The 15,014-nt window shown below is 52.1% G+C and overlaps 1 protein-coding gene across 2 annotated transcripts in view; it reads right to left on the bottom strand.

Annotated features, from left to right (window-relative positions):
- The window catches only part of PAPPA2 (pappalysin 2), a 188,642-nt gene that overhangs the window by 150,053 nt on the left and 23,575 nt on the right, over positions 1-15,014 (bottom strand). For both annotated transcript variants that reach the window (XM_045838564.1, XM_045838565.1), the window contains exon 3: positions 10,946-12,017. In XM_045838564.1, the coding sequence (XP_045694520.1) occupies positions 10,946-12,017 (1,072 nt within the window). The remainder of the gene's footprint in view (positions 1-10,945; positions 12,018-15,014) is intronic.

The following is a 15,014-nucleotide window of genomic DNA, read 5'->3' as shown; positions in this document are numbered from 1 at the left end:
TTTTCTCCATTAATGGTAAGGTCACTGAATAGTTGGCAACTACTATTATAGTTATTGTCCTAAATCATCTTGTGCTATGTAACAGGTGCAATTCTCTGTTACCCTCATCCCCCCACCTGGTGCTCTCTTCCTTCCGGTCTCTACTGCCCGTGTTTCAAGAACAACTTCAAACCCCCGCTTCTCCCCAGATGAGCTCTCCAGCTGGGAAGAGCGGGACACACGCATGATTCTTGGAATGACTGTCCTAGTGACAGCACACAGGCTCATCCTGGGGGTCGGGACAGGCGGAGACTAAAGTAGAGAGACAGGTTGGTTAGTGACTGCAGATGACGAGATCCAGCACTCGGCTTTATGTTCAGTCACTCCTTGTTAGGAACGGAATGGATTAATGAATGAGTGAACAAAACGAATGAGATGCAGAAGGGGCCGCTGTGACTTTTCCAATGTTCCCTTCACCCTGGCTCCTGACCGGGCGGGGAGGGGTTCAAACACCCACCTCGCAGGGAGTCAGGGCCGCTTACTGTCTCACTCATCACCGCTCTCCTCCCCAAACCTCAGATGTGCCCTGGACTCGGGTGCACCTCGTAAAACCTGCCGTCTGGAGCCGAGCACAGACCCCAGACAGCGTGGTTCGGGCTGTGGCCACAAGGCACACCCCTTCCGACCGTCTGAATGCACGCTCCCTGTCCACGGAGCCCAAGGTTGTTGGCAGGCTTTTACCGGCCACGCCACGCTTTTGCTTTGTATGAAGCATATGCCTGTGACTGTTTTCACACTGACTGCTGCAAACACATCTATCCACCAGCGTGGCTTGCGTTTTTTATACTCTAAAGTCTAAGTTCACCCCTATAAATCCCTATGGTGTTGGTTGAGCCCAACATTCATCCCTTACATTATTAACCCCTAACTCTGTCATTGGCCTAAGTGCTATGACACCCACAAAGGAGGGGAGGGGAGGGGAGGGGAGAGGGAAAGGAGAGGAGGGGGAGAGGGAAAGGAAAGGAGAGGAGAGGAGAGGAAAGGAAAGGAGAGGAGAGGAGAGGAGAGGAGAGGAGAGGAGAGGAGAGGGAAAGGAGAGGAAAGGGAAAGGGAAAGAAAAGGACAGAAAAGAAAAGAGAAGAAAGAAAAGGAAAGTCTTTGAGGTATAAGCAAACTGATCCCAGAAGGAAGCTCTAACATTCCTGAGAGATGGCGGCTCTCAAACCAGCTGTACAGTAAAATCTAAGTCTGCCTACCTGTGGACAGGTACCTCTGTGTACCTATACCCATGACTCCCAATTGCTTACTGTCCAGATCCATTAGCCCAACACCGAAAGCCTTCCTGATACAGCTTTTCTCATTTTCTTTCTTACTCTTCCCTAGGAAATGTCCCCCCCTTTCCCGTTGTTCTTCTCATAGTGGCCTGAATGTGTTTGCCCATGACTCTCTGTACTTCGGTTCGTATCGTTGCCCTTGCCTAAGAAGCCCTTTCTCCTGCTCTTACCTATTCATGGTCTAAGGGACCTACCTTATATAACATGCTTTCCAAATACCGAGCCCGCAGCATGTCCCCCTTCCTTTCCCTCATCCCCTCAGAGATACAGTCTCTGAAACAACCATTTATGACTCAAGCAAACAAATATGTGTTCTACACCTACTATGGGCAAAGCACTTGGCTGGACGTGTAAGAGTTACACCTGATACACAGAATAGGATGGTTGCTAATGACACAGACTCTGAAATCAGACTTTAGTCCCTGTTCTGCCACTGTGTGATGATCATTACTGAACTCTCTAAATCTTTGTTTTCTATAAAATGGAGATAATCAAAATAGCTGCCTCTCGGAGCTGTTGTGAGCATTAAACAAGATACTTCATGCAAAGAGCTTTGTTTCATTGGTAAAACTGATAGATGATAGATAGATAGATAGATAGATAGATAGATACACACAGAGACAGAGACAGACAGTTAGTGTCACAGGAGGAACAGCAAGGTCTGAGAGCTAAGGGAAGGGGCAACACCGGCAGTGCTGCCTGCCGGGAGTTTCATCCCCAGGCAGTAACGATAAGACCCCGGCTCAGCCCCCTGGTTGTGTTGGCACACCTGAGAGAGGACGGCCCTGGGGACCCCCAAGTTCTCCCCACAGTCCTGCTCTGCTGGCCATGGCCCCTGGAACCGGAAACCTAAGACTTCTGGTCTGACGTATAAAAATGAACTGAGTCAATTCACTAATAGATGATTGACTATTTCCAGAATTTGAACCAAGGTTCCACAAGAAACTGAGACAATTAACAATGCGACGTGAATTGGAAGAGAAGACAAAGCAGGAGTCCCAGCCAGCTGAGTTCAGTCTTACACTCAGGCTGTCGGGGAGGCGGGCACCACGAGTGATCCAGCAAACTGAACAAGACGTACGCAGTGCAGGTGCGTCAAGGAGAAGCCTGAGCCTGGGAAAGAAACGGAGAACCCGGACCTGCCTCCATCTGCCGCAGCTCCACCTCCAGCCCCTATGTAACTGCACAGCAAATTCACTGTTTTTAGTTGACTTGACCAAGTCTCTGCTCCTCACAACCATGGAAGCCTGACAATCTGTGCCATCATCTCAGAGAGGCTGTATCTGATCAGAGGGAGCTGCACCCCGTTCTGGGCTGGTTCGCTCTTCCTGTCGATCACTGTCTCCCCTGGCTAGCGAGGATTCATCTAACTTCCTGCCTACTGCAATCGACTATTTCTTGAGTCCTCAACACTGACTCCCTGTTTCATATTTCCAGAGCCACGTGGGACCTCAGCTACTCCAAACAATGAGATCATGAATAGAACTGTCTGTAGCCTTTCCCACCCCAGCTAATACACTCACACTGTCATGGTTACCTTCAGTGACTACTTACTCCCGGACACGCAGCGGTGCCACAGTAATGAGACCAGTCGGATGGGTGAGACTCTGCATGCCACCTTCCTCAGTACAAAGCAGCCCACCCCACCCCGCCGAACCCTTGCCCAACACTGTCACTCCCCACAGGTCATCGATTTTTATTTTGCACGTATGTTAATGTATCCTTCCAATGTCACAAGAACTACGAACAAAGAGCCTCACGTCTTGTGTAAGAGACAGAAAGCACTGGGTAATCACAACACCGCGTGACGAACATGTGCTCGGGCAGGGGCTGGCCAGAGCTTACGGTAAAGGGCCAAACAGTAAACACTTTGGGGTCTGTGGGCCCCTTGTCTCCACTGCAACTGCACAGCTCCACCACATGAAAGCGGCCGTAGACAATGTGTAAACAAGTAGATTCCAATAAAAGTGCATTCCAATAAAATTCTATTTACAAAAACAGGTGGCAGGCTAAATTGGGTCCATGGGCCGTGGTGGTCTGCCAACCACCGTCCTCGGGCAAGAACATTCCTCTCCTCGACCATCATTGGCTGAGCACTCCGTAGTCTGCTCCTGCGGCTCTAAGGGAGCGGGTGACGTCGTCACCAAAACACACGACAACCTCTTTGCTGATGAAACTGACGTGCTGGTGGAGAAGGTGGGCAGGAAGCAAAGTTTTGAAGACACGCGGCACGTTAAAGGTAAATTCTAAAAACAGAAATGAGGCAGGGAAGCAACCACAAAGAGTCAGAGGAGCGTGAGGAATTTTAGATGAGGTCAGCCAGAGAAGGCTCCGCCGAAGGCGACTGAGAAGGAGGACTGGAAGGAAGTGGGAGAACCGGCCATGCAGGAATCTGGAGGAAGAACGTTCCCGCAGAGTGAAGAACCACAAAAAACGTTCACGCGGTGGGAGCGTGTCCGTCAGGTCGAGGGCAGCGAGCAGGCCCGCGTGGCTGGAATGGAGCGGTAAGAGACACGCGAGGAAGGGGAGGCCCCAGAACCAACCGGGGCCTGTCGGGGGTGTCCCCCGGGGCGCAGCAGGGCTATTGGCCTGGAGTCTGAGTGAGCGGGGAAGCTGCCGGAGGAATCCGGGCAGAGGGGTGAGCTGATCGCAGTTCCCGCTCAAACGGGATGCCTCTGGCTGCTGCGCTGAAGACAGACGGGGGAGGGGTGCAAGAGGGAAAGTGGGGAGACCGGTGAGGAGGCCACCGTGACGGTCCAGGTGAGAGATGACGGGGCCCGAGCGGAGTGGTGACCGACTGCAGGGGTGGGGAGCGGTACACGTGAGGCAGCTGATTCCTGTGTGAGGACAGGAAGGACGCTTCCAGGATGGAGAGAGTGGCATCCTAGTGGAGGAGGCTTAAAGGATACGCAGGAGGCGTCCAGGTGCCACACTGGGGAACTCGGGTTCACAGTGGGAGGCAGAGCTCCTGGCGAGAAGTCAAAGATACACAGGGGGGTTCAGGAGACCAATGGGTCAGCAGCTTCCTCCAAAGGGCGACACTCTGTTGAAACAAACCCTCAGAAACAGCAAAAGCCTGATGTCCGGACAAACTACAGGCTCCCCGCCTCCCCCACCGACTTCTCCCTTCTCTGGGTCAGGAGAAGGCCCAGCCGCAAGGCCCCACCCTCATCGCCACAGTAACGTGTAAACAGGGCTCCTGGAGAAACAGAAAACGTCTGGAAGTGGCGGCTATTTCTTAGCTCCCCAGGCTGAAGCTCGAGGGAGGGATCCCTCAGTGCGACCCTCTGAGACAGACGGCACCTGGCCAGGGTACCGGACCTGCACCTCAGCTCCTAGGAAGGGGCCCAGGTGTCTTGAAGTAGGATGTACTCAGAGACTAGGGTTTCTCCAGAAAGTTTCCAGGAGAAAATATTTTTAACCCAGACACAACACATGGCTAGCTCATAAGTCTGTCTCTTTGGCTACAAAATAACCATGCAAAGGATAAAAACCACCTCTCCCCACTCACCTGGGAAGGAAAGTTCTTCGAGCCAGGTGAACAGAGAGATTGTGCATTCTCTGTACTGTGTAATGTGTACCTATTGGGCCCCGGGGAGAAATGGGCCTGTTTGTTGGCAAATGAACAGGAGACTTTTCTATCTACAGGCAAACTTTCTGAGCTTACCTGCAAGGCGTTCTCTTATTTCTCACCCCCTATCTCGTGGCCAGGTGACATGTGGGCGAGGGAGCCTTGTCTCTCTCTCGAGTTCACTGTGGGCGCGTCAGGAAGTACCATTCAGTTTTAAAGTTTCACCTCCCTGTCTCTACCCTCTGCCCTCTTCTACCCCTTACACTCATTTTCCCTGTGTGTGTTTTTTTTTTTTTGGCTGCAGGGAACTCTGAATCCCAACTTCAAAGGGAACCTGTGATGAAGCCTGGCTGATGTTTCTCAGACCCGCCGCTGCAGGGGCCCAGCCCGGCCAGGCCTTCGGCTGCCCGGCCAGAGAGGGTGGGCGAGCGAAGCGCGGCTCCTCCCCAGCGTCCAGGTCGGGGCGGCGCTGGGTTCCCCACCTGTTCCCTTCGGAGCCGTGCGCATCTGCCCTCCAGCCTTGCAGTGCCCGACTGTGGGTGCGGCTCTCCCCATGCCCACGCCTGGGGGACCCTTCAGAGGAATGTGGGCCATGTCCCAGCGTGGCTATGTACACAGCCGTCCGCTGCCCTCAGATGCCCCAGCAGCAAAATTCAGGGGAGAAAGCAAAGAAGAGACAGTGAGTCTCCGACATGCGGTGACCTTAGCCACCACGGGCTTCCGAAAACACTTGGAGGGCGCCCCCGAGTCGGCCTCACGGCGTGGCCTGACACTCGGTGATGGATGGTCGCTTCGACTGCGCTTGGCCCTCTTGGCCATTTGTTTCCATCCGGTGCCTTTCCCCTGCGTGACAGCAACATTATGAAAGCTGACACCCAGCAACCAAAGCGGAGAGGCGAGCATGCTGCTCCCGTGCTGCCGGGCACTGAGCACCACTCCGATGAGGAAGAGGAGGGGCAAGGGATGGAAAGTCGGTTCAGCAGCAAAAGGCCCCTTGCCTCTGAGACGTCGTTTTAGAAAGAAAAACAACAGAAACACTTCACGGCCAAAAAGAAGCGGAAGTCTCCCAGGACCAGGGGAGCCGAGTTTCCCTGAGGGCAGAGAGAGAGAGTCCCTTGGCTTGCCTTCCTGGGACGTGTCACAGGAGTGGCCAATGACATATGTGACTGTCCTCTGATGGAGTCCCTTCCGTCCTCAGTGCCTGCAGACCCTCTCTTCGGGCAGCCACTAGGGAGAAACAGACATCTGGCCATGCAGCCTCCCTGCCACAGCCAAGTTCCTCTATCTCGGTAACGCTGCCCAGCTGGCAGGGGGACACGGCCATAATTTATATCTCCTCTCGACCAGTCCCAAGTCTGAGAAATACTCTCCCTTTGATAGGCCCATCTGGGTTACAGATGTTTGATGCTGGATTCTTCAGGCTCCCTCCTCCTCCGAGCCTTTGGGAGAGAGGAGCTTCTTTGGGCTCGATTTCTGGGTTCTTGCTGGGCTGGGAAAGGCGGGGTGTGGAGTAGGACTTGAGAAATGAGGCGGATGGCTCCTACACCAATCGTTGTAGCTGCATGTTCGTGATCTACCTGTAGGCGCATCCCCCACCTTCCAACCACCCCCCACTGAGCTGTGACCTCCTGAACGGAAGGACTTGGTGCCTGGCACCCTTGGTTTTCTCCAGGAATATCCGGCAAATGTTTGTTGAAGCTGGAGGCCCTTCAGAGTCTCAGCATAATGGAATTGTGAGTTTCGGTTCTGTGATTTAGTTGTAATAACAGGGATGCTGTATGTGGGCGATTTAGTTCAGAGACCATCAAGTCACAGGCCCTCACCGAATGCTAGGCCCATGTCTCCGTGAACCCAGAGCCCGTTCTGATGATCCAAGCTGCGCCCCAGAACCTCAGTCTACACTCCACATTGTTTCAGTGTCTTGGCCTGGATTTAAACCCAGGGAATAAATATACATGAAATAACTAACTCCCTCCACTAGCTGTTAGCACTTACTCTTTGTATTTTTTTTTAATTTGTCCCTCTGCTTAGCTTACTGTATCTGGCACAACATGGGAATAACTGTTTTTCAAAATATGGTACTTGCCAATAAGAGTTATGAAAACACTCAATATTTTTAATAACAAAACTCACCACAATGACTAATGAAAGCAGAGGACGAGGGAGGGAAAAATTCCTTAATGAAATAAATATAAGGGATTCAGGAAAGAGAAAACTCCTCTCCACTATGTTCTGCCTTCAGACTTCTTCCTCCAAAAGAGGAAACTCAGAGATAATTATCCTTGTTAGTTCATCGTAAGTATAAATGTAACAGTGTGCTTCTAACTCTGAACAAGCACTGGACGCTTGAGGAAATAAATCCTCCAACATAAAAGACAGACAGGAATTAAGGGAGGGGGAGGAAAGCTGACTACAGGTTAACCTGGTATAGTGCACCCAAAAAAACCAGAACGGGTCTCATTTTTAGCATCAAACAAGGTTGCATCCTTAAAATAAAAGTAGATTAATACAGAAAGTCAAAGAAGGTCTTAAATATATGATGGCTAAAATAAAAATAATTCAACTGAAGAGTTGGAGGATAAACTCAAGGAACTCGCCAAAAGAAAAAAAATTGAACAAAATAACAGAGATAGACTGTATGAGAGAAAAAAAAACAGAATAAATTCAGCAGATCCATCCTCAGGAGATTCAGGGTAGAACAGAGATCAGAAAAAAATGAGTTTTTAAAAATCAAAGTATTAATCTAATAGAACTTGCCAGAGGTGAAGGACATGAGTGTTGGAACTGAATGCTCAACAAAAAAGAATTAAAGTCCAAAGCTAAAAAATATATGCTGCAATATTCCTAAAAAAACAAGGCTAAGGCTAACATTCTAAATAGTTTTTAAAAGAAAAAGTATTCCACTTCTAAAAAGATATACAATTATCAGAATGGAAGCTAGAGGCAATTAATAAATTTTTGCAAAAGCTTGAACGCTGTTTCACAACCCAAAATTTTACACCAAGACAAGCTATCAGTATTGTGTAAAGGCAAAATAAAAACATGGTGCAAAGTCCATTTTTGAAAAATTACCAAAAACATCGGTTCTTAGAAAGTTACTTAAGGATGTTTTCTAGAGAAACAAGGTAGTAAATTCAGAGATACTCATGCAATTCAGGACACACTGGTTCCAGTCCAAAAAAAAAGAGGTTCCAGGATGAAAACCGTGCAGCAGCACTAAAGATGGAAAGTGGAGAGAAAAGCAGAATGAACGAGAAGGGAGACTTGAAAAGTGTAAAAAAAAAAAAAAAGACATTCTATTTCTACAGATTAGCTCTTATGATAAGACACTCAAAAGCAATTGAGGATATCAAAAAAGAATGAAGGTGGGAAGGAGGAAGGAAGGGAAAGGGTAAGAAGATGGGGCGGGAGGCAGGGAGAGAACAGAGACGCAAGGAGTAGAGAGAGGGAGGGAAAAAGCCATGCCAGGGAAGAACACATAATAACAAAATAATACCTTGTTCTTCAACAACAACAAACAATATTTCATAGTGATGATACTGTAAATGTAACTGATTCAACTAAAAACAGCACAATAACGATGCTGAAAAGAAGGAGGGGAGAAGCAGGGGAAAATGGGAGAGCTCGTCTCATCTTTATCGTGAGAGCAAATCAATGCATAACATTTAAAGTGGATAGATCAAGTCATACAATATTTGGAGGTAATTACTGGAAGAGACAGGTAAAACGACTAAATGTGGGCGCAAGGCTAGAGAGTGGAGAAGGACGGGGGAAGAGTTAAGTAGGGGATTATCATTCTTCTTTACACCTTTTGTTACAATTTGATATTCTTAGCCATGAGCATTTATCACTTTGATTTAAATATTTTTAACCATCAAAAATGTAAGTAGCTCCTTTTATTCCACAAAGCAAGTGTTGCATGTAGGGATGAGAAGGTCCGAGACACTTTTGGGCCCACAGACAGAAAGGGATGAGTTGCCGTGCCAACTGTGGTGGCAAGCGGAGTGAGTCACAAACAGAGGCCCGGATGAGGTCTCTGGCCGCGGGGATTCAGAGAGCAGGGGGCCACACGGAGGAGAATGGTGCCGCTACCATGAAAGACAGCTCGATGGGTCAGGGCAGCGAGTGGGCTGCTGTCAGGAACGAGCAGACGAACGAGAGCAAGCCCGATGTCCCTGTCGTTTTGGAGGTCCTGAGAGTTGGCAACCACTATTACTAGTGAGGTTTAGCTTCTGCTTAAGGCTGTCAACATCTAAAAGCAAAACCCAAACAGAATCTTTCTCATGTGAATAGGTCTGGTAACGTGATCAGTCCCCCACACGCTGTGACGTAAACAAAAGCTTCCCCCATCTGTCAGCTCTGGTGATGATAACAGCAACTGATGTCAGTCAGGTTAGGACTACTTTGGGGCATTGAAAACTTCGGAGTTCCCAAGCACTTTCCTGTGCCTTAGTTCGTCTGACTCACAGAACCACCCTCGGGTGCTGGTAACACAAACACTCCTGCCATCGCCCGCCCTGCACGCACTTGTACGACATCGAATGAGGCAGTGATGCCTCTTGAATTCAGCTGTGACCCCTGATTCCAAACCTTACACTCAGTCCTTGACATCACGTGCCCGGACCACAGGCAAACCTATGAGCTGGTGTTAACTGACTGCCTGCACGTGGGGGCGCCATGAATTACCACACAAACTGTGGCCAACGAACACGAAGGCAGCTGTCTCAGTGCCCGGTGGGAACTGGCATCCAGTCCTCCCGCCTCCCCCGACTCCACAGCTCAGGTGTGAACCTTTTTATAATTTGTACAGAGGTGCCAGTTATGTAATGGGGAGGTCTTGCCCACACACACAAACCAACAAGTTTACCACCCACCTCTCTCCTTCCTTGTCTCCCTCTAATACTCCCCAACCCTCACACAGACCGTCCAATGGAAATCCTCTCATTGGCTTCCGGCCCACGGCAGATACCCCAGACCCACTCATTCATGACGATGAACATGAGATAAACAGTCAGGAGTGTCTGCAGCTGTTCTAGGTCCTTGGGGGCATCAGGGTCAACAAGGGCCCTGGTTTCGTAGAGCTGGGGAAAGGGAAATAAGTGATTGCACAAGAAAAACACCAGAAGTGGTAAGTGTAATAGAGAGAATTACAATTAGTTGATGTAGTAATGACTGATCAGCTGATTTAAACTGGGAGATCAGGAAAGGCCGCTCCAGGAGGTGACATTTAAGTAGATATTGGAATGACGAGAGAAAACCCACCAAGGGAAGTTCAAGAAAAAGAGGATTCTGAGATGAACCAGCTAATGCAAGGCCCTGAGGCAGGAATGGGGGCGGGGGGGAGGGGCGGACAGAAGAGGCCAGGAGGGCTGTGCAGTGAGGGTAGGAGGGTGCAGGGGGAGGGTGCTGGAGGGTAGGCAGGGGCCTGCCTCTGAACCAGGTGAACCACCCTGCATTCTAGTCTAGGCACAGCGGGGGAAAATTTTAAGAAGGGGAACAACAGGATCTGATATACCTCCTACACAGGCTCCTTCTGGATGTTGTGTGGAGAAGGGAACCGAACGGGGCCAGTGAGGAGCCTCCAGTCCTAAAGGAGATGGCGGGAAGGCACACAACGCCTTGTGTCCTTTCACAAAGCAGGTGAACTGCTCAGCCCGCACAGAGACCAAGCACGCGCGAGGCCTCTTCGTGTGACTTCTTGGGAACCCGACGACAGGGGAGTGCCGGATGCCGTCTGCCTTGCTTGCTCCCTGTGACAGCCCCCTGGCTGCTCCTCGTCGGCTGCGCCGTTCAGGTGCCTCGAGCACCCGGGGCGTGCCTTCAGGAGCACTTCACGCCACACACACAGCTGCCCGTGAGGGCTGGCCCTTGTCCCAGCCATCTCTGCGTCCCTAGCTGCTCATCGCAACACCTACCACTTCGCAAAAGCACAGTCATGTCCGGAGGGCGGACGTACATTGCTGTGTGAACCCCCTTTCAGTCTCCAGAAGCCAAAAAGGTAGAAAGAGGCCGGACACGCGCCTCACCCGCAGGACGCCCCATGCCCCGGCCGGCCCCTTACCTCTTGGGCGAGTCAGGGTCGAAGCAGGTCTTGAGCACGTCGGCCCCCGGGGGGTCGCAGCAGTCCCCGTCGTCGAAGTCGTTCAGCATGTTGTTGCACTCCACGTGGCACAGCCCGTCCCTGCGGTTCCAGGAGTAGCACCGGCCCTGCAGGCGGCAGTCGCCCCCGTCGTAGCCCGTGAGCGGGTGCTCACACTCGGGGTCGCAGTGGTCGTTGCCGATCTTGCTGGGCTCGCAGTTGACCAGCACGACGCGGCGGCGCAGGGTGGCGTTGTGCACCCGGCGGACGCTCAGCTGCCAGGTGATGTTGTAGCGGCCGAAGGCTTCCTGCAGCGCCTCGTGCTGCCGGCGGATCTGCGCGTCGCTCACGGTGGGGCTCAGGCCGTCGTCGTCACAGATGTTCACCACCTGGTAGCGGATCACCTTCTCCCCTCGCAGGGGCCAGTGCCCGTTGTACTGGGAGATCAGCTCCACGTTGTCGCACGCCGTCTGCCCGCAAGGCGGGGGCTGCAGCGGTGACAGAAGCTCGGGCTCCGGCTCGACGCCCTGGAGAACCTCAAGCCGCGGGTACTTGTCGTCTCTGAAGGGGACCCACTGTTCTTCCAGCGGCTCAAAAGTGGCCGTCAGCATCAGGGCGGTCAGCTCGTCGGCCCCGCTGGGGTGCTGAGGACTGTGCTGGAGGTGGCTTTGGGAGAGGGCCGTCGACCAGAAGGCCAGTGTGCCCACGTGCCCGCGGAAATGATGCCCACTTTCAGAGCCATCCCCCCCTAGGAGCAAAGAACGGCAGGACGCCATGAACGGGCTGTTCAGGGGACCGGACTGGTCCAGACTGCTGGCCACCCGGGTGCCATCCACATATAGGGCCATCCGCCGTCCGTCGTAAGTGGCTGCCACGTGCGTCCACGTGCCTGGTTGGTAGCGACTGTGGCCAGTGACGATGGTGGCCCTCTTCACGCGGTCGGTGCGAAGGGAGAAGAAGAAGCGGGCGTCTCGCCTTCCCGAGTCCTTCCCCGAGCGGATCCCCAGGGCCCAGCCCTTGTCGCTGCCAGTGTGGGAGCAGTTATCGAACACACCTGGGAAAGGAGGAGGGATCGAGGGGAGAAACGCCAGGCACAAAGGGGGGCGGAGACAGGGAGAAGAAAACCCATGTGAATAACACGCACGTAGGTTTGTAATGGGAAAAAATTAAGCGGTACGAATTCCCCGCCCGAGACGCCTGTCCAGTACCCTTATCACGCCGTTCTGGCAAACCTGTCCCTGACGTGAGGGTCCATCACACTGAGCTCACTTTGGTAGTTTTATGCGAATGTTGCTTATGCTGACGCTAATCCATGCCTTCTCTTCCTGGCCCTTGTCCCCTTCCTTGCCCTCGAAGCCACAGGGACAGTCATAGTTTTTACAAAAGATAATAACCTCCTGTCCCCTCAAAAAGTCATTTTCTCTGCTGAATACTGAAATGATGGTTCTCCTGGGGAGGACAAGGAGCTGATGAATCGGAGAGTCCCGTCAGAGAGCAAGTAACGGCCCAGATGCCATTCCCAGCCCACTGTTCCCTCCAGTGGCCGTCTGAGGCCAAGGACACCCGTCCACAAAGAACAGTAGTCCCCCGGAGTGGGCAAAACGGCACTGCCCCACGGCCCTGGCCTGCAAACTCAGTCAAGTCAATTGTAACAATGACCACTTTATAACCCCTGATGCCCACCGCGGTGCAGAGCTGAACTTGCCCAGACAGATGAACACGCTCGCTGCCCACTCCCTTACCCCCTTGCTCGACGCAGGCACGAGACTTTCACGTCCAACTGAGTAAACAGAGCAAGGAGCGCCTGGAGATAATTAGATCATTAATAACTTGGCAATGGGAAAGAGCAGTTTAGACGCAACGTGACCGCAGGTCGAAAGGGAACCTGCAGGTGGTCTGGAGGCCTTCAGTGTCCCCACCTATGGCTGTGAGCCCACCTCCGCCCCCAGGGATCTCTTCGAATGCACAGGTCCCTTCCCCTCATCTGGAGGGCGCGAATGGAGAACGATTCGATTCTCCTCTCCCGTGAGACTGAACAGCCCCGTCTGCAGCTGGGCTGGACTGCAGTCTGCTCAGACAGACCCAGATTTAGCCACGAATGGAATCTACAACCACGAGGCTCCAAGGTCCACCCCTCACGGGAGGGAAGGGAGAAGCCTGCTTGGTCACTCGAAGGGCCGTTGTTCTACTAAACCACACAGGGTTCGCATTCCACCTCCCTGTCACGCTCCTCCTGGAAAAAGGAATTCCACTTGGAATCAGTGAATTCAGTTCCCCCAACATTTACTGACCCACCCGACATGGACACTCCTCCGGTCTTTGCCCTTGAGAAGTCTCGGGGGGAGGTAAGAAACACAGAAGGTCACTTCCATGTAAAGTCAGAACTCAGGTCAACAGAGACATAGGTGAGGGAGAACACAGCCGAATCTCAACACACAAACCAGAGGGGACTCTGGGAGGGGACGAGACCCAAACCTACTCTTGAAGAGTGTATAAGAGCTGGCCAGGCAGAAGAATGACAGAGGACCATTACCCACAGTGGGGACAGTAGGGACAAAGGTCCCTGGGGTAAAAGAAGTCAAGGTAGTTTTTATAGAACATAGTAGGCAGCTTGGGCTGTCTCACAGATGAAACACATGGAGGTTTTCGTGCTCCCACCAAATGTTTCTGATATCCCGAGAGCACGCAGCATAACTGTAGCATGAAACACCCATGGTTGCTGGCCGTGTCCTGCATGCGTGGTCCAACTCAATTAAAACATCTGAGGAGCTTTCCAAAGCTTGCAGATGGCCAGCTGTGGCACGAGAGACACGTGAACCACCCAGGAGGACCCACACGCTGGTTCAGCGGATACTTATGAAGCAGCACCCGCTGCCAACCTCCGCACTGGGTGCTGGGGGCTTCTCCAGTGACCCAGCGTTTGTTTGGTGTCATGGGAAGTTCGGTGCCATGCAGGAGACTCAGCCTAATACGTAACTACAATGAAACATGCTCGCTGTTCGAAGCATAAGCCTCTTTATTACAATAGGAACATAATGTGGCAGGAATTCTCCCTAAAGGGAATAAGTGTCAAGGGTCCAGCACTGAGCCATCCCCTCAGCCATGTGATTCCTAGAAAACATACGCCATCCAAACCTGCCCACGACGCTAAGGCTGCCTTGTTTCCCAGTGGGACGGCTGTCTGGGAAGGTCGGGGGGGCCTGAACCCCAAGCGTTCCAAGCGGTGAGTTTAGACAATCCCAGGTCAGAGGTGCTGCCAGGTCACCCAGAGACACTGCTATAATATATCTTACGACCCATGTTTATACAAAATACCCACTTCAGCTGACTCTTCTAAACTGGGACATGGTGTTCTCTTTATAAATATTTCTTCCTTCACTTCTTAGCACGGAATGGTATCTCCCCTGTATACAGTACTTGAGCTTTCCACAGCAACCTTGTCTAAACTATCATGCAAGCAGCAAGCCATCCTCTGAGCTGGGCGCGATGAGCACCGCCAGCCTCATCACACAGATGACGGCACCAAGGCTCGGAGAGGTCTGCTGTCAGGCTGGGTGCAGCGAGAACCGAGGTGCCGGCACTGGGAGCCCAGGAAATGTGTCTGTGGTGGGAATGACACCGTGCGTGGTGGCTACAAGTAGGACTCAGCCAGAAGCTCCAGTCCCCAGTCCACCACTGACACGCTGGGGGACCTGGGAAAAGTTATATCCTCTTGCTGAGCCTCGGTTTACTCACTTGTAGATCGTACCTGTAAATGAAACTTGTCCCTCACTGGTCTGCTCTTCAGCATCCTTCAACCATAAGCTGCGATCCCAGACCTACCTCATGAGGTTGCTGTGAAAGACCTCAGCACAGGGCCTGCGTGACACTAGGCGACTGAGCGACATTGACCCCGATGCCGAGCGGGCACGTGAGAGCGAAGTATCAAAGGGAAAAGCAAATGAAATGGAAAGCCAGTGTTATGCTGCTTCATGTTTGACGACGAGTCCTCTGAAGAGAAACAAACTGGTCCTGATCTGCAGCATTTGCCAAGTTCTGTGGCATAAATAGT

This window comes from Phyllostomus hastatus, unplaced genomic scaffold (genome assembly GCF_019186645.2).
Source record: "Phyllostomus hastatus isolate PE091 unplaced genomic scaffold, TTU_PhHast_1.1 phas_contig_283, whole genome shotgun sequence".
NCBI classification, from domain to species: Eukaryota; Metazoa; Chordata; class Mammalia; order Chiroptera; family Phyllostomidae; genus Phyllostomus; species Phyllostomus hastatus.
The sequence above is the reverse complement of the archived record's forward strand: the minus strand, read 5'-3'. Positions and strand labels throughout refer to the sequence as shown.